Below are 20,729 nucleotides of genomic sequence, written 5' to 3'. Positions count from 1 at the left end.
ACACATCCCAACGATTCAGAATCTGGCTTCACCAAAATTTTTCACCCTCACGAAGTTTCAGTATAGAGTCCAAAGCGGCCGAAATAAGAGTGAAACAGGAAAATAATAATGCTGCACTACTTGTTTATTTTTTTTTATATTTAGGGAAAATCAGATGTAGATAGATATTAAAATATCTATGAAATACAAATATTTCAGTTTCTATAATTAGTGCAAACAAAATTGTCCCTAAATTTGCCGCCCCCTGAAATCAGCCGCCCTAGGCTGCAGCCTACTCAGCTTCTATGGTAAATCCGTCACTGTCTTCGACACACTAGCTGGTACATCTCTCCATTCCTCTCTCATTTTTGTAAAAAACAAAACAGCGTCTAGAACTACACCAGGCATGGGCAAACTTTTTGAGGGGAGGGCCAGATAAAATGAAAAATTACCTAGGCGGGCCAAAAAAAAATAAACATTTTTACAAGTGATTAACTTTTTTCGATTTTTACATCAAACATGACTAACATCCCAGAAAAGTAAAAAAAAATGACAAAAATTAATTATTGTTCGGTAGGATACGAAAGAGTATGTGAAAAATGAAACTGTGATTGAGCTTCTAAGAATTGTCCATACTCTGGTAGAAATTGGCCGTGATGATGCTAAAAGCTGGTCACTAAAGGTGCCAACAGATTACTCTGACGTGACGTGGGCCCAAGTCATAATATGCATTATTCCAAAATCTAATATAGGATTTTTTGCGGAAGCGTTAAATTAGTCAGACGTGACGTTGACACGTGTATTCCCACGTTCCCACATTGAACGCTTCCGCGCAAAATCCGATGTTAGATTTTTGAATCATGCGCATTATGACATGGGCCCACGTCAGGTTAGAGTAATCTGTAGGCACATTTATAGTCGGTTGCTTACGCTGCTATTCATAGTTTCATAGTGGAAAACACCTGTTCACATAACAATATGCAGTTGTTCCCGAGATATTGTGATTATTCATTAAATATGCCCACGATACCAGATTCCGCCCGCCATATTTGGTGCTCCTCCCTCCAGTAGTAATGTTGTAAATATTAGTCAAAGGTACTTTGAAGGACGTGATTGTTTGTTTCTTGAAATTTTTGAAAAATATGTGATATTCTTGTTGCTCTCATCAATGAAAATCAAAAGGTCAAAAATACTTCGAATTACACAGACGTTGACAACGAACCAAACGAAAATTTTAATGCTTGATTCGTTACTAACCACCACGAGCATAATATCATCATCTCAGTAACCATGCTGTTGACTGCTATAACTCGAGGTCCCAAGACTCCCAAGCAAATCCAAAATAATTTAGTATAGAATTGAGAGAACTAGAAGTTGCGCGCAAACTTTGCTAAACTAAAATTGATGTTAGATCCAATAATTAATACCGTTCTTAAAGCTAAAAAATTTTCATTTAGAAGGAAACCGTTACTTAATCGGTTCAAACTACGCAGAATCGAATAATTGAATAAATTTTCATGTATTAATCACACTCGAATACTGCCTTCATGTTTGGAGCTCAGCAAGAAGCCGTTCGTTGCAAGTTTTGGATTCCATGCATCACTATTTGTGTTCTGTGATGCAGTCGTTGGAACATCGAAGGAGATTTGGCGACTTTTGCATTTTCTGGGGATTACAAGAAATAATGCCAGCCGCTGCCAGATGCACACGCAGTACTAAGGCTGAGCCTCGAGCACAACTCTATGCAATTTGAATAACAAATTGGTGGACTTTTATTTGAGGGATTCAGGGCTGAAGTGAACCGAGTCCATGCAGCTTAGTTTTGAGATACATGACGAAGAAGTTGTTTATCACCAATTAATTCAAAAGTGACTTCTTTAGATTTGTGTAAAGTGAATGTAAGCATATGCTTATATTCGAACGTCATGTATCCCAAAACTAGGCTGCATAGACTTGGTTCACTTCAGCAGCTACGAAGCCCCATTTATCAGTCCTTCTTCCACCTAATTCGTTTCCAGCTAATTTGTCGTCTTCGATGTATAATCTTCAACATTTTAAGATGATAACACGACTCTACAAAAAAATTTTTGTTCTTTGTCCTAACGTTTATACTAGGATTTTCCGGTTAATTATGCACAAAAACGAAAAGAAAATAACTTTTTTTGGTATAAAGTTTGCTTTTGTGATAGTTATAGTATTAATAGTCGTTCTTCATTTTTTTTATAATTTTTAATAAATCAAAAAGATCGTCCGATGAGAGTGGGGTGTTTACGTTTACAAGGTGCCGCTAGAGGGCACTCGAGTCATAAACAATGATCAGGTGTTGTTTACTAGCCCAGACAAACTTCAAATATCGTCAAGAAAATGTAAATACGATGCTGATGCATTTTGTTTTATATGTGGTCAATTTATTATAATTCGTGACGTGAAATACGAATTAAAGACATCTCACGTTCTCTCTGAAGCCTATGAAGCATATTTTGACTTTCCTGTTTGAAATCAAGACAAGCCATGGACTCCACATGTTGCTTGTTTTTAGTTTAAATGCTATCGTTGAATCAGTCTCCTAAACACAGAAGCAAACTTTTTCATGCCATATATTTTTTTTTCGTCTAATTAGGATCTAAACTATCGAAATTTTATGCTTTGCAGTCAAAGTCAAATTTGGTGTTGACCCGTGTAATAAACAGTACGCAACTTACGCTTTGAGACAACTCGGTATAAGGTGACATTGCTTTTCCTTATCAGGCGGTCAAACTTAAAAAACAAAAATACTGGTGATTGTTTCAAAATCTTGACGCGGGCCGGATTAGACTTTCACGTGGGCCGGACCTGGCCCGCGGGCCGTAGTTTGCCCATGCTTAAACTACACTTTTCATTGGCCTTGAAGACATTTAATTTTTACACAAATTGATCGGGTTGATTGGAAATCCTTCTTCAAGTATGCTGAAACTTCTCGATTTCACTGTCTGGCGAAACTACGTGAAAATATTCCAGCCAGAGTAACCCGAATATGGCTGTAACCATAAAAAAGAGTATCTAGCTTCGAATGATAATTCAACGCAGTTACTTAAATTCACTAAGCAAGAAGTTTTTATTATTACTTTTAGCGGTGATTGAAGTATTGTGGGAAGATACACAACCAATGCCTAATGCATGATTCCCCTCTCCCCTCGCATCCCTCGATCATCTATTCGCAACCGTATTGTGGCGCCCTCATTAAAAATAGGACATAGTGTGAAATAAAGAATAGATTCCTCTATTCTCCCACAAATATACTGAAAAATTAAGTGGTGCGATCTAATATTGAACAGTAGTTTCTATTATTTTCAGAATTCATATTTTTAATTTTCGAAAAAATGTGCAATCGCTTATTTTAGAGAATTTCTTATGGGGCATTAGGACAATATTGTTATATTTTACACAAAAATCCTCTTTTTTTTGTATTACCAATTAAAACAAAGGGTTATTATTGCTTTCATCAAACATATACTGAAAAATGTAAGTAGTTCTTTATCATATTCATAACTTTCTACCTGACCCAAGGATATTATACTTTATCTTTGATCTGATCACTTCCATAATTCATGAAATATTCAATTCCTTTGCTTTCTGAAGAATAAGAAATGAAAGTCCAACAAAGATAAATTGTGAAAAATCTTCTATAATTTCTATATTACCAATTATTTCTTCGAAAAAATTGATCTTCCGTCGCCAGAAAGAAAAAATAGGTAGTTAAGTAAATATTTTCCTGGACCCTAAATACAGTTAATTATGCCGATGACACAAATTTACTTATAACTGAAAAACTTTTCTCAATGTTAGAGAGACTAACTGAAATCACACTTGATGAAACTGATGAATGGTACAAAAATAATAATTTAATACTCAACAAAGAAAAAACGAAGTTCATACTTTTCACACCAAAACAATCAAAAATTGAAAGAAATTTAACAATTAATTTGAGTCAAGAAATATACCAGATACAAAATTCTTGGGCATCCATATAGACAAAAACCTCAATTGGAAAGAAGATATAAACTGTCTAAATGAGAAAATTACACAATCGATTTCTGGTCTAAGAATGATAAGTCGACATATCAATAGTAATTACCTGAAAATGTTTTACTATGGAATGATCGAGGAAAAACTGAGATTTGGCATAATATTTTATGGATCAGGAAACATAAAACCATTGTTCATTCTACAGAAAAAGGCAATTATAATATTAAACAACATGAAGTTTAATGAATCCTGCAAGAGTATCTTTAAGAAAAATCAATTATTGACAATATATGCACTTTACATTCAGGAATGTGTCCTCTTCATTAGGACCAATGAACATCTATTTGAAAAATATGAGAACAGAAAAAATTTCTACGAAACCAGGAATGAAGTCTACATTTATCCCAAGCATAATTTTGCAATCTTTCAAATATAGATGTCTCAAATTATATAATATTATTCCCAAAAATATAAAAACAATAAAAAAAATGACATGTTTCAACAAGCAATTATTCAAATATCTCATTTAGCTGGAACCGTACAGTTTAGAGGACTATATGTCCCACATGTAATTATTTTTTTGACACTATTCCACTTCATTTTCATATTATTATACTTATATGTGTGTGAATGTGATTGGGAATAAAGAACTATTATTATGACTTTAGCCTTGCGGCTTTCACACTCCTCTCCAGAGGAACATTCACTTATCCGAGATATCTCAGATATCAAAAGGAAAAGCTGTGTTGGAGCTCTTTCTAGGTTTTCGGGCCCGTGATGTTGGTCGGGTTCGGCCGCTCCTCGGCTTCTTGCCGTCGGTTGGATTACTGATCCACCCGCATTTCCTGTCTAAGCGGTGTTCCTCTGCATTCCCCATGTACTCGCGTACAATTCTCGCCGTTCCCAGCAGTACCACCTTCCGTATGACTATAGATATTTTCGTCCAACTGAAGTTTCCTCAAGTTCTCTGGTAGTTTCTTCGGTATCAGGCCTGTAGATGAAATGACAATAGTCTTTATGTCTCCTGGTTTGTTCCTCTAGATCTCTGTATTTTGTCTCCTTGTGCAAAATACATACTATTTTGTTTCGCTCCGCAAATTCTGCAGCCTGACCACTTGCAATCACTGGAGATGTGATTTGGACAAAGGCAATTTATGCACAATTTCAATTCTTTAACCTCCCAATTACGCGCCGGAACATACAACTTGAGAAAATCACCGCAATAGAACAGGCTGTGATCTGAGTTACAGTAGAAACAACTGGTTTTTTTGTTTTCATTTTTATTCTGAGTGTTAGTGTGTAAATTTCTTGTATAACTATTTTTGTTTTCACAATAAGAATCTTTATTTTCCCGAAAACGGTTAGCGTGTTGCGAACACTTCAAAATTCATCTCCATATTTTCTAACAGATCCGCTCGTTCTTTCAGAAAATTTTTGAAATATTCTAGGCTGCAAGAACTACTTTGTTTTGCCTTTAATCTTTCCCACTCTCGCGATGAATTCGAATCCAATCTACTGGAGCAAATATGAATGATCAGAGTGGGCTCACCTAAATGCTTCAAAGTTGACAAATGTTTAAATATATCGATTGAAATTTATTTTGGGAGGATTTTGCATCTCTTCATAAACTTTTTAGGGTTTTCACTCCCAATCTCTGAAACAAACTCAATTAAAAATGAAATCAACGATTTGCTGATAAATTTCGCTGATAAATTTCGAATTTTTTCAAGTGATGCCCTCAAATAGTGAAATTTCTGAATTTCGTTAAGTGCTGGGTTATCGTGGTTAAGTGATTCAAATATGTCTCTAAAGTCCAACCATATTCGAAAGGATCCGTCAAACTTGGGAAGTTTAATGTCTGGAAGTTTAATTCCGACATTATTCTGACTGTTCTGACTCGAGTTTGCTCGAATGACGATGCTGCTATAATCACTATCTGCCGGTTTGAATTTTTCGATTAACTTCTTCGCCTTTGCCGTAATATCTATTATAAAATTCTTCGCGTTCTAGTAACTGCTCATCTTCGTTCTCTTCGATGCTGTATTCTATTTCGGCTTGAATATTTTCAAAATTCGGTATTAAATCTTCCAAATCTTGAACTCTTTGCTCTAATTCAATGATAACCGATCGATCTATTTCCGATGATGAAATGCTGCTTTCCACAGATTTTACGTGTTTTTCGAATAAGGTCAGCTTTGTCTTGAGCACTCCGCGTTTTTTAATCAGAATTTTTAAAGCTTCCGAGTGTGACAAATTCTATGAAATAGGTACCTACTCAATATCTCAAAATATTTCATGCAATGATATGAACACTATGGAATGATTCTTAAACAATAACAGGCAAATTAATAATTGTGCTTCGAATTTCCACACAATAATTGTACGAACTACGAAATATCGTATTGAAAGGGAATTAATGAATGGAAACTTACTGCGCACTATCTATCTCGTAGTAGATAGATATCGTAGTTTAGGCGAATTTTGGCGCTAGTGGTTAACTACGGTTAGGTAGTTACTTGGGTGACCACATTTTGGCGAAGATAACCATGTAACTATGACGTTTTAATGACGTCACACGAAGTTAACCACGTAACCTTCCTCTTGAGTAGGGTTAATGGCGTGGTATGTGTTTCTATCTCCTTTCAATGAGTGAAATGGAATATTGGACAATTGATGTTATGTGGGATTCACAAAGTTTTGAAGAGATGGATGCTATAATCAAAGATTAACCTTGATCTTCGATATAACGTTATTTTTATAAATAAAATCCAATTTCTGTGCCAGACAGAAAAGAAATAATAAGGGAACTGGGAAGATAATCCGTTTAATTAATTTTTTCACTCGTTAAGCAAAACTGAAAATTTGAATTTGATAATTTTGATTATTCTCAAGCTTATAAATTATTATTTACTAAGTATGCTGAGGTCTTGGTCGGATTCAGACTTTTTGGATGATTTTTTGCTTTGATAGACTTGATAAAGCCCTAAGCTATTTGGGATGTATATATACATAGTATATAGGGTCCATATAATATGACAAGTACAAATATGAATCAATGAGTATCTAGACGATCAAATGGAAAAGTATCTGTGTAGATAGTGAAATAATGAATCCTCAACGTGAAATCATTTTTATCTATAACAAACTCACAAATATGAAGGAATGTGAAAAAAAACAGTATTTTAAAAGGCACAAATCATAAATTCTTATGCTGTAATCTCTTAACATATAAAATAAGAATTTTCTCAAGTCTTCTGATGGAAAAGGTTGTACTAATAACTTTTAATATTACAGATCTTCTTTTAAACATAGCAGCAGTTGAGAAACATGAAGCTCAAGTTCCCAAATGGTGAAAGATATGTGTGAATTTGAATTCATATTCCATGTCTCTTTCCATATCATTCAGATTGTCAGATGTTCATCGATATGGATACAAAAACCAATGTTTGCAGGGATAAACTAAGTCTTCTATCAATTGGTACTTTCCATAAAAGTATTTATCTTCTCCTTGTTGAAACATATTTTGATATGGTTTCCCTTTCCTTATTCCTCTAACCTCCATTTATCAATTTATTTGGAAATCCATTAATCGAACAAATCAGACAGAACTGACAGTTGACACCTTCCAACAAATGTCATCAGTAACTATGACGTCACACATTTATTTATTTATTTATTGAGAAACAAGAATACAAAACAGGTATTTCAACCCAAGAACAGTATTCATAGGTTACAAAAAATATATACAATCATTAGGCATCAACTTAAACATAGTGCAAATAAAGAAAAAATCTAATACAAAACACTGAACCAAGAGCAACCAGTAATCAGAAAGAAACAAAAAGAAAATCAATCTTGTGCTAAATAATGATGTTTCAACAACTTCTTATAGCGTATAAAGGGGATATTGAAGGGATCTAAATCGAAAGAGCTCGAGTTGAACTCACTCAAAATTCTGCATAATGGAGAATGCTTTGTAATGTTCAATCTTCGGAAAGGAACGGCAAACAATTCCGCCGATCTGAGTCTCCTTTCAGGTACCCTAAATGGTATAGATTGGAGCAGGGAAGGGGCCGAAAGGACGCCGTTGACGATTTTGAAGATCAGACACATGTCGTTGACTTTCCTGCGGTTTTCTAAGGTGAGCATGTTAAACCTCTTGAGAGCTTCGGAGTATTCATGGTTTTCAATTCGAAAGTTATTCCGATATGACATACATCGGAGGAACTTGTGCTGTACGCTTTCCAGCCTTCTTACGTGGCACTCATAGTGAGGATTCCAAACTGAAGATGAAAAATTCAGTCTACTACAAACCAAAGAATAATACATCGTCAACAAAGTCTCATTTTTTTTGAACATCTTTCCATGACGAAGGATTAAACCAAGCATTTTATTTGCTGATGACACGATGTTGTCTATATGCTCGATAAAATTCAGTTTTTCATCCAGAACCACTCCCAAATCGCGAATACTACTGACTTTCTGCAACTTATTCTGATTTAACGAGTAATCAAACCTGATTTTTTTGGTATTTCTTGTAAAATATTATAAAAATTATAATTTGAAAACATTTTTCCATGTTCAGAAACAGGAAATTTTTTCTGCAGTAGTCACAGAATCTGTTTAAATCCTGCAGCAGCAAACAACAATCATCGAAGCTCTTCACCCTCAAAAAAATCTTCAAATCATCCGCAAACAGCAAAAATCTGGCATAACGAAAACATGACGCTATATCATTCATATAGATAATGAAAAAGAGAGGTCCGAGGTGCGACCCTTGCGGTACTCCAGATGGACTGAGAAATGTTTTGGACGCTTGTCCATGAACGCATACAAATTGTGATCTGTGGGAAATGTAAGATGTTATCCATCTAAGCAGATCCCCACAAATTCCCACCTCAGCAAGTCGATGCAATAGCACCGAATGATAAATTTTGTCGAATGCTTTTTTTAGGTCTGTGTATACAACGTCCGTTTGATGCCTTGATTCGAACCCCTCAGAAACATATTCCACCATACTAATTAGGTTCGTCTCCAGACTACGACCCTTTATGAAACCGTGCTGATTCTCAGGATCTTAGGAATTGCTGGGATTACAGCTATTGGCCTATAGTTTTGAACCAAGTCCTTTCGGCCCCCCTTGTACACCGGAATAATTTTCGATAATCTCCAGCGATGAGGAAAAACACCAACTCTGAGCGACCGGTTGAATATAATCGTCAACGGAAGTGCAAGAGACCGGTGACAATTTTTCAGAAATATCGGTGGAACTTCATCAGGACCCGGACCCCCGTTAGGATTCAATGTTCTCAAGGCTTCCTCAACGCTTGCCTCAGAGAGCGAAATCTCTCCTAAATAATCGCCATTGTAGACGTTCTCGACATGATCAAAATTGTTATCGCAATCCACTGCGGGTTCAAAAACAGAACCAAAAAAATCGGCGAAAAGATTCGAAACTTCCTCGGGAGACGAGGCCTCCAGATCGTCCCTCCTCATAACCAACGGAAACGAGCTATGCCGTTTTTTATGAGAAATGTATTTGAAAAAATTACTCGAATTATAGGATATCTGTTGCTCAATAGATTCCAGATAGCGATAAAAGTCTCTAGATATGAGTCTTTTCGAAAGGGACCTCAGAAGTTTGAAATGATTATAATGATGAATACTCTTGTAGATTTTATATTTTCTGTGAAATTTATTCTTCTGATTGATAATTCGTATTGTTTCTTTCGAATAAAATAAAGGAAATTTTTTATTCATCTTAGTTTTAGGTATATATTTAACAATTAAGCTTTTCAATATGTCATAGAGAACATCCACACTTTCATCTACATTCGTGTTTTCTAACAATGAGCTCCAATCAAGTTCGAGAAGTTCAGAGTTCAAATCATCGTAATTGCCCTTTCGGAAATTCAACCTCTGTGAAGAAGTTTTCCTCAAATAATCGTGAATACTAACATTAAACAGAAATTCAATTGTTGGATGAAAATCATCCTCATTAACCAAAGGTGTCTCACTTCTCATGAGATTATTTATTCTTATCTTGTTACATAATATCAAATCAAGCATCTTATGTTTTGAATTAGGAATATTATTGAATTGTTTCAATTCCAAAAAGTTTAAACAATCAACAAAATTTGCGTATCTATTATCAAGTAACGTTAGTTCTAAAAAGTCACATGATGACCGACTCACCCATCCCAGTGATGGACAATTGAAATCGCCACAGATCAACAACACATCCGAATCACGGATCCTCGCCTCAATGGATTCCAACTTGCTTACAAACATTGAGTAAGCCTCGTCGTTGCCGGGCGCGATGTACACACAATACATATGAACGTTTTTCTTATTAACTTTGATTTTTAACCAAATGTCTTCTGCTCCACTCTCAAAATCGAGCAACCGGTCTGCATTCAACCCGTTACGTACGATCACAAACACACCCCCGCCATCCCTTTTACTGGATCTACTCAAATCTCTATCTCGCCTAAAAATAGTGTACTGATCATCCACCACCTTACTGTCCAACACGCCCTCGTTTAACCATGACTCCGTAACCATAATCACGTCGAATGAATAAGTTGTTACATTCATCTTAAAAGTATGTAGTTTTGTACGCAAACCACGCACATTTTGATACAAGACGTGCAGAGCCATTTTTGTGGGATATACGCCTGTAGTAACTTCAAATAGTGGATTAGTTAAGCTTGGCTAGATCAGCCTCGCTTCGAACATGAAATATCCTGGATGAATCGTCTTTTCTAATCAATATACTACCATTCTCAGTCCAAACGAATTTAAAACCCTTTTCCTTAGCAGCCGCTCGAGCTGCTTTAAAAATAATTTTATTATTTGGTAGTTAGGTGTTCGTTGATATAAAATTTATCTGATATGCCATTCAATTTGAATGCATTTTGCCTTCCCAATTCCATTCGCTTCACCTTAACTGCAGACATCATTTCATCTTTTTTTGCCCTGGAGATGAACTTCACCACAACGTTTTATGGCTTGCCGACAATTTTCGTAGGCACTCGGGTTATCGATGACAATACATTCGGTTCTAAGGGCATGCCAACATACTCTCCAATTTTTCCAAGAACATCTTACAGATTTTCGTCCTTCTTTTCGGGTATATCCATAATTTCCACATTGTTCAATCTTGCATCCTGCTCAACCCTGTCCAATCTAATATGCAGCTCGGATAATTCTCTCTTCAGCAAATCATTTTCCCCTTTTATCTCTTTTGCAAGTTTCAAGACTTCATTGAGCCTAACCAGTTTACTTTCAAAATCAGTTATCTGATTCGAGCAAAATGTTACGGAATCTCGTAATTCTCCAATATCATCCTCTGTAACGCACCAATAGCATGATCCGCCACTGGAACTCCGTCCGCTACGAGCGCGGAACCTCCGCGATCCTGCAGAGGCTTAGACAAAAGAAAGTCTAAGTGCAGAGGCGAGGTGTGACTCACCGATGCAACGGGGGTCCCGGAATTCCCGGCGCCACGACAGCCAACACATTCCACCCGGCGTTTTCGTTATCGATGATATTAAGTTTTTTATCAAATCCGAACATCTGCCGTTCGCATGAAGATACGATTGACATTTATTACATTGTAATCCAGGGGATTTTGTATTGAGGGAATTTGTACAAATCGCGCAAACAGGCACTGTAATCGCACAAAGGACGCAACAATCGCAATCGACAATCTCTACTGCACAAAATAATACCAAATTCAAGCAATTAGCGCCACTGATTGTATAATAAACTTGTCGAAACAGCGAGAGCAAAACTAACACGTTGATGCTCTCACAATGATTTCTTCACATAACCATAGTAAGCTGTGGTTACAGCGCCAAAATTCGCCTTTTGTCTCTGCTCTCATGATTGCTCTGCTTGCTTGACGCCGCTTGACGAACCAATTCTCCTGTATTCTGGATATTTCTTTCTTGAACTATCACGTAGAATTGTTTTGCTCGCTTGATGCCGCTTGCTAAACCAATTTTCGTGTATTCTGTATTCTTCTTCGTTGAATCCGGTCGAAGGTCCAATGTTCGTGTAATAAAAGCAAGACACTGAATTTGGAGTGGACTGTATTTCTGCTGTTTTACATTGACACAAATTTTGTTGGATACAATACGAAAGTAATAGAATATACGTTATCGATGCGACTTTCAACCTCGAAGTGCCCAGCTCCCGGCTTGAGATGCCCGTCGTTCCAGGCTCCTTTGGTGGGGTGGCGAAGTCACCGGTTAGCTGGAGCCAGACATCAGCACCGGCGGTCCTGCAGGCAGTGGCGTACTGTACAATGGTAAAGGAGATCTATTATTATATAGAGATCCGCTAAAGAGTAAGAGCATAAAACTATTTAATGTCTATGCCGCTAAAGATGTGTCTGAGAATCTGTTATCATTGAGACGGGTAATAGATTCAGGACTTAAAATTTATTTAGATGATGAGGTACTGAGAGTTTATGATGACAATTAATATTAATAAGATTGTTTTAGAGGGACAGTATGAGAAGCCAAACTGGATAATAAACTTTAAAATTAAGAAGCCAAATCAAAGTAAGCCCTACAATAAAAAAGAGTATGAAATATATTTTTGTACAACTGAACTATTTGAAGATAATGAGATGTCTGAACAATCGCAGATACCCAACAAAGAGGAAGAGTTGATAGGGAGGGAGGGAGAACCTGAGAAGGGAAGAACCCAATCTGTGATTGGGAGGGAGGAAGAGAGAAATCTCATTATTCCACCTGATGACCTGGTTCTCAACACATTAGATGAAAACTTAGAAGAGAGAGAACCAAATCAGGAAATTAAGAGTTCGGAGTATAGTCCGAAGATGCAGTCGAATTAGACGACTAAGGCCCGTAAGATTAATCGTAGTTTAAACTTCCGAGTAAGAAATCTCCGATTAAAGTTAATATATGGTTTAAACCGTCGTGTTACGATCAAATATAAAATGAGAAGAGATTAACTAATCCTGTGCAGTTGCCAAAAGAGTTGGCTATTATTAGAACTAATTGTGACTCATTGGTTGTCATTTCTTAGTTTTCTGTGTCAATCTTTGAATCAGTGCTTCTGTCGGACTGCAGCGATCAGTTTATTTATTTATGGTGTTCTGTTGTGATCTTTGTATCAGCATTATTATTGTTATATTATTGAGGTAAAACCTATGGTTCATACATAGCATTCAGTGCTTGGTTTCTGAAAATATCCATATCTAGTATCTAACGAAAGGCAAATTTCGAAGTGAAAATTGCTTTTGAACATAGCAATTCAGAAGATGGATTGCAAGTGAGACAAAATATGAAATTGAATGTTGATATTTCATCTTGAGGTGGGGTGGCTTATTTTTTCTCACTCAAAATTGCTCTTGCAGAAGTTTTGGAGATCGAATGAATTCGATATCATCCCGTTTATCCCAATAATTTTCTCGATCACGGATAATACATGGTCTATCATGATACCTATTGAAATCACTCAACTCATGCAAGATTTCAATATCTGAATCCGAATCACTATCATATTCTTATTCCATGTTCATTTTCAAACATTGAACTTAATAATTCTCTAACCAGGAACGCAAACCTTTTTTTTTAACGTTTATTGCACAATATACAATCTACTCTTATAGGTATTAAGTAATTGTGATAAAAGAGACTACATGAGAGTGAACTGTCCAGTGACATTTCTACTCGTTTTGCACTATTTTAGTTTAGTGTTGTGGAAGATCTTCGGGCCATGTCTTCTTCAGTCTTCTGATGTGGGGTCCTTTCAGGTAGAGGTTTTGTATCAGGTCATTGGAGTGACCTTGTCGATCTCGATATCTGGCTGATGCAGATTCTATAACGTCGTTGATGTAAGGGATCTGTAAGTCTTCATGCAGTCGTTGGTTGGTGACGTACCATGGTGCATCCGCTATTAAGCGTAGAGTTTTGGACTGGAACCTTTGGATGATTTTTCTTCCAGATGGCTTCGCGCATCCCCACAGTTGTATGCCGTAGGACCAGATTGGTTTGAGAGTCGCCTTGTACACTGTCAGTTTGTTCTGCATGGTCATCTTCGACTTTCTTTGCAAGAGCCAATACATCTGTCGGAGCTTCATGTCTAGTTGTTTCCTCTTTGCTTGCACATGTTTCTCCCATGTGAGCCGTTGATCCAGATGCATACCTAGGTATTTGACCTCAGTCTTTGTCGGTAAGGTGACTCCATTCAGAGTTACTCTTGGGCAGTCGTTGTGTCTTAGGGTGAAGACTACGTTAACTGATTTGCTCTGGTTTAAAGTTATTCTCCATGTTTTGTACCAGATGCTGAGTTGGTCCAGGTGTTCTTGGATATTTGTGGAGGACACAATGGGGTCGTTGTCGGACGAAAGTATTACAACGTCATCAGCAAATGCGGCAATAGTTGTGTCGGGAGTTTCCGGTAAATCAGCAGTATAGATTAGGTACGAGAACGGTCCTAGTACACTTCCTTGGGGTACACCAGATTTAATTGGGAAATACCCAGATAGTTCGTTACTGGACTTAACAGAGTAGTATCTGTCTGAGATGTACGATTTCAGAATGAGGTAGTAATTATGGTTTAGGTTCTTCTTGAGCTTGTATAATAAGCCTGCATGCCAGACTCTATCAAACGCCTGGGAGACATCCAGAAACACGCCGTTGCAATATTGCTTTCTCTCTAGAGAATTTGAGATGACGTTGATTATCCTGTGAGCCTGGTGTGACGTTGACATCCTTTGTCGGAACCCAAATTGGTAGTCAGGAAGAAGATCAGTTGTCTCATGGTCTTCATGTATCCTTTTTAGGAGTATTCTCTCAAATAGTTTTCCAGGGATTGGGAGAAGACTTATGGGTCTGTATGATGCTGGTGAGTGCTCAGGTTTGCCACTTTTGTGAATCATCAATAGGTGGGCATATTTCCATGTGATCGGGAAGTAACCCAAATTCAGCATGCGGTTGTATAAGGTAGTTAAGAAGACTATTGCTTTTTTCGGTAGGTTTTTCAGGATATATGCAGTAATCAGGTCATGGCCAGGAGCCTTCTTATTTTTAAATTTGCGTATTTGCGTATTTGACTTCCTTAGGATTTATAGGTTTTATGGGAAGTGATAACTGGCAGGGTGCATCTAAGAATTTTTCGACATCAATTTCGTATCCAGGTACTGGCTTTGGCTCTTCAAATACGGTTGATAGGTGCTCTGCAAAGGCATTTGCATTTTCCTGGTTGGATCGTGCCCAGCCGTTATCGGTACGTATTGGTGTAATGGATGGTGTTGGTCTGCTGAATTTTTTTGTGGCTCTCCACAAGCTGTTATCTGTGGTAGTCAATTCTTCAGTATAGCGTTCGAAAGAGGAGTTTTGAACATCTCTTAGGGCTTTGGTCAGGTTGAGTGACATACTTCTGTAATAATGGAGATCAGTAATATTGCTCGACCGCTGCCATACACCCCTTGCTCTCCTATTTTGAGATATTAATTGCCGTATGTGTAGAGGAGTGCTGCTATCATTGGAGGTTTCTCTTCCGGTGCAGGGGGTAGCTGCTTGTTGTAACGTCTCTGTGAAGTGTTGTACGGCTAGATCAATCTCAGCTGGTTCTTTCATAGAGAGGTTATTATCCAGTTTTTCTATGACATATTCTTTGAATTGCTCTCTTCTACTGAACTTTGTAGACAATTTGGGTGGGGAATTTGTTATTATAGGCTGACTGTTTAAGGTCAGAACAACAGGTGAATGGTCAGAATCCAAGTCATAACTGGACTCCAGAAGACAAGCAGGTCTGGTAATTTTCTTGGGTCCGTTGGCCAGTACGTGGGCTCCCCCGTCGAAAGGTGATTGTAGCATTTGTCATTCAGGGCCCGAAGTAAGTTACGACCTTTAGTTGTGGTTAGTCTGGATCCCCAGTGAGTGTTTTTGGCATTCCAATCGCCACCCACAATGAATCTCTGCCCAAGAGTGGCGAAGAACTCCTTGTATGTGTCTGTCGATATGGTGTGTCGTGGTGGGCAGTACACTGATGTTATGATGTGGCCAGTTTTTGTTTTTGCTGATACGGTCGTTGCTTGAATGTGGGCTGTTTGAAATTTTTCTTGTTCGTAATGACATATAGAATTTTTGATAATGACTGCAGATCCTCCATGAGCTGTTCCATCTGGGTGAATAGTGTGGTAGACTGAATAGTTTGGGATCGCAAATACTGTTGAAGTGAGTTTCGGAGATCAATAGGACGTCAACCTTGTTGAGATCTAAGAAAGTTATTATTTCTCGTTTGTGGTTTGCCAATCCGTTGGCATTCCAAGTCGCAATTCTGAGAATCTCATTAATCCTGTTCGACATTATGGAAGTTTATTCATTACGGTGGTGAGCAGATTCAGGATCATGCTGTTCTGGTTTAGTAATTGCGAGAACATATTTTTGAATTCTTCGAGGAAACTAGATAGTTGATGACTTAGCTGGGATAGGGGTTCTAGATTAACATTTCTTGTAGCTTCAGAGTAGGTTCGGGGAGGTTGGTTGTTTGGTTGCGGAGATGTTGATGTTGCTATGTTGGTGGAGGGTACATTTGGTCTGCTATTTGGTGCATGGTTGTTACTTCTGGAATTTGTTTGTATGAGATCTTTGTATATTTGGCATCCTTTATAGTTGGCTGGATGATCGCCATTGCACAAAGCACATTTTGCAGGAGTGTTTTTGGTTTTCTGGCAAATTTTAGAATCATGTTGGCCTCCGCATTTCACGCAATTGTGGGGTTTGTAGTAATATGTTTTGGAGTGACCATATTCTTGGCACCTCATACACTGTACTATGCCTCGTTTTTTCCTAGGTGGTTCTATAGTGAACTTAGTGCTGTAAATGTATCGAAGATCATATATGGTTTTATTATTTGGTTGAGGTTCAAGGTCTACGAAGAACATAGAGAGTGGTTCCTTGGTCACTCTATGTTGAATATTTAAGATATTCCGAACTTCATGACCATGTGTTAGAAGTTCACTTCGAATTTCTTGAGTAGGCAGAGAGTGGTGTAAATTTCTTATGACAATTCTATATGCTCGTTCCTGTCGCATCTGGACATCTGGTACGTGTGGTGGATTATTTTTTCACTGATAAGGTACTTGGAGAGTTTTCTGTAGGCGTCCACGGTGTATGTACTAATTTTTACTTTATCATTGGAAAGTACCCTAGTATGGAAAGAATTCTTATCAATGACTTCAGCAAAGGTGTTCATCATTGCTTTATAATCGGCAACGTCATGGATGTATATCGGCGGTGGTGTTGGTGGTTTATCTTCTTTTTCTTTCCTGGCTTGGTTATCATTTATAGTTTGTAGAGGTGCAAATCTGTTTTCAGTTGGTGTTATAGATGGACTAAGAGGTTGGGTTGGTGATCTTTTCCGTTTCTTCGCTGTCTGCCAGTCATGCGTGTTGTTGGTTTCCATTTCTTGATCTTGGTTTGTGGTGACTATCTTTAATGTCTTGATACTATACTGCATTCAAATTTATTTTAGCAGTCGGTTGGCCATGAAATAATTTTCTCAAGTTTTTGTAACTAGAACGGAGTAAGGTTGGCACTCATGAAATGTCATCAATATCATAACGCCGTTGCCACAACTAATATCAACAAATACAGAGACCAAGTGAACAACTGAACTCTGAACAAATATTTTGTTTCTTTAAACAAAATATTTGTTCAGAGTTTCAGAGTTGTTTCAGATATTCTAAAGTCGAGAAAATGCCGAAAATAGTTGAAAAGCCGCAAAGAAAGAGTATCAGGAAATGTTATGCAGAATTGAGGGCAGCTCATCTGAAAAGTAATCCTGATACTCTTTCATCTACCATTTTCCAGATGGTATCAAACATTTTCGATGTAAGTAAATTTATAATACCTATGTTTCATATCAATCTGAACTACTTTTATTTTAGCTGAACGTTTCCACAATCCGAAACATTGTTAATGAAGAGGACGACAAAGAATTTCCTCCTATTGGGAGACCCAAAAAGGTGGAAGAAATTGAGAAGTTTATTTTTAGAAAAGACCTGCAACGGCGAATTTGGGATTATAATTTGAAAAATGAATACTTTAGTGTTGACACTCTACTTAATTATGCAAAAAATGATTTGGAATATACCGGGGGACGGACATCACTTTACAAAATTTTAAAATCGATGGGTTACAAATACAAAAGGGTGGATGAACGCAAAATTTTATGTGAACAAAAGCATGTCGTTGCAGCCAAAATTACTTTCCTGCGAAAATTTCTACAATATAAATCAGATGAAGATATCAGATTCGTGTTCCTCGACGAAACTTGGATTTACCAAAATGGTTCTTCTGTTCGTCGATGGACACACGAATCTGATATAAAGAGCAACCCATCCAAAATTAAACATGAAGGAAAACGTTTTACGGTTTTACACGCAGGAAGTAATTGTGGATTTTTAGAGGGGTGTAGTTTAATTTTAAATTCGGCAAACAATGACAGAGACTATCACAATACAATGACCAGTGAATTATTTCATAATTGGATCATTAATCAACTGATTCCTGCATTAGCTAAGATTCCTGGAAAATGTGTGGTTGTAATGGACAATGCCCCTTATCATTCGGTGCAATTGGACAAGCCACCCACATTTTCCAGTAAGAAAAGTGAAATGCAGGATTGGTTGATTAAAAACAAAATTAATTTCAGTCAAAATTCAAATAAAAAACAACTTTGGCAATTAATACTACCCTTTCGAAATAGAAGTCAACGAAAATATTTAGTGGATGACCTTTTGAAAGAGCATGGGCATGATGTTCTTAGATTACCCCCATACCATTGTCAGTATAATCCTATTGAAATGGCCTGGGCGTTCTCTAAGAACTTCTACAACAAGAACATAAATTCTCTTCCCTATTCCAAAGATAGGGTTTTGAATTTATGGACTTTGGCTCTTTCAAAATGTACATCGGAAATGTGGAAAAATTTTTGTATGCATTGTGATAGGCTCATAACTGACGACTGGGCTAAATTTATGGGTAATCTCCCAATAGCAGATATTCCTCCATTCATTATTTCATTGGGAGAATCAGATTCTTCTGATGATGAGTCTGATTCAATCGATGACCTAATGAATGCGGAATAATAATGTAGAGGAAATTTTGAGGTTGTCCATTCTGCTACAAAAGATGAAATGTTCGAGGTATGTAAATATTTTAATTTGAATCTCTTTTTTAAAACTCCATAAAGTGAGGTGATTATACACATTGTTCAATGGAAATTATTATTCTCAGGTACCTACACCCTCAGTATACATCTGAAGCAAGTTTTGAAAAGTAATTGATCTCTCTGAATATCCATCGGCCAGACTACTAGGCAGTTGTAAACGAGAAATCCAAAAATTTCAATAGGATCATCATTCATTGAGAATGTTGGAACTGAATGGAATGAAATTAAATCTCGCAGTAAGGCAGAGGGAATGGCATTTTAACACTATATACATTCAAGAATGTTGGAACTGAACGGAATGAAATAAAATCTCGCAGTAAGGCAGAGGGAATGGCATTTTAACACTATATACATTCAAGAATGTTGGAACTGAACGGAATGAAATAAAATCTCGCAGTAAGGCAGAGGGAATGGCATTTTAACACTATATACATTCAAGAATGTTGGAACTGAACGGAATGAAATAAAATCTCGCAGTAAGGCAGAGGGAATGGCATTTTAACACTATATACATTCAAGAATGTTGGAACTGAACGGAATGAAATAAAATCTCGCAGTAAGGCAGAGGGAATGGCATTTTAACACTATATACATTCAAGAATGTTGGAACTGAACGGAATGAAATAAAATCTCGCAGTAGGGCAGAGGGAATGGCATTTTAGTACTATATATATTGAATATTTTTGTATAAACAAAAAGATCTCTCTTCTCATCTTCTTAATTTCAAAAAGAATTATTGTACATACAAGCAAAATGTCATTCAATTTGCCCAAAAACAATCTATAAACTACTCGGAGGTAAACACAAGCTTGAAATTTCCAAACAAACTGCTATGTATTCATTTATATATATATATATAAGATGGTTTTCTGTTAGAGGGCGTGAGTGGCCCAGATAAGTTGGGTTCAGGGTGCCTAGATTATTAAGGTTCAAATAGTCATTATTCAATACTTTAACATCTCCATATGAAATTTCTTGCTCAGGTGTATCAGGCCATAATATTGTGTGATCATCTGCCAACCACTGTTGAGTTGCTCAATAAAAACAAATAAAAAAAGAAACAATCAAATGTATCTTGTATAAAAAAGTTACTAGAGTGTTAAGGATTTTCAATAAATGTCATCGTTAAATAAGTTCTAGAAGGTCAATTTTACATTTGACTTGTCCTATACATTGTGAATGTCTTAAGGGATCAATAAATATTTTGTGTGAAATTTTTCTGAAGTTCCTCTTGCCTTATAACTCCCTTTCACTATTTTGATATAAAATATGATTTTTGTTGAAGAATTTAACATTCTTGTGAGTATCCATTAATTACTTTGAGAGATATACCCATTCACTACCACTGGATGAGATGCATTTCATCTTTGGTATAGGCTTGTTTTGCTTCGCTTTTACGATGATTCCAGAACGGTTCAAAACAGTCGCACATTCATTTATTCTGCGTGAACTCGCGCATTTTTGAATTCAACAAGTGATGTAATGTCTTCAACGTTTAGTCAAAGAAACCAATATTTACTCTTCTC

General features: G+C 36.9%; 2 protein-coding genes across 3 annotated transcripts in view; both read left to right on the top strand.

Annotated features, from left to right (window-relative positions):
• Positions 1–20,729, top strand: part of LOC123306412 — a 54,318-nt gene that overhangs the window by 23,173 nt on the left and 10,416 nt on the right. The window lies entirely within an intron of this gene.
• Positions 17,573–20,417, top strand: LOC123306410. Of its 2 annotated transcripts, none has more exons than XM_044888394.1 (3): positions 17,573–17,861; positions 17,918–17,972; positions 20,316–20,417. In XM_044888394.1, exons 1-3 carry the CDS (start codon positions 17,727–17,729, stop codon positions 20,330–20,332), a joined length of 207 nt encoding a protein of 68 aa, XP_044744329.1. In that variant the 5' UTR covers positions 17,573–17,726; the 3' UTR covers positions 20,333–20,417. The 2 variants fall into 2 exon arrangements, 1 of the variants encoding a protein (XP_044744329.1); XR_006536908.1 differs by having other exon boundaries at positions 17,586–17,861; positions 17,918–19,177; positions 19,269–20,417.

This window comes from Coccinella septempunctata, chromosome 2 (assembly GCF_907165205.1).
Source record: "Coccinella septempunctata chromosome 2, icCocSept1.1, whole genome shotgun sequence".
NCBI lineage: Eukaryota > Metazoa > Arthropoda > Insecta > Coleoptera > Coccinellidae > Coccinella > Coccinella septempunctata.
Note: the sequence above shows the minus strand (reverse complement) of the source record. Positions and strands in the feature narration are given on the sequence as shown.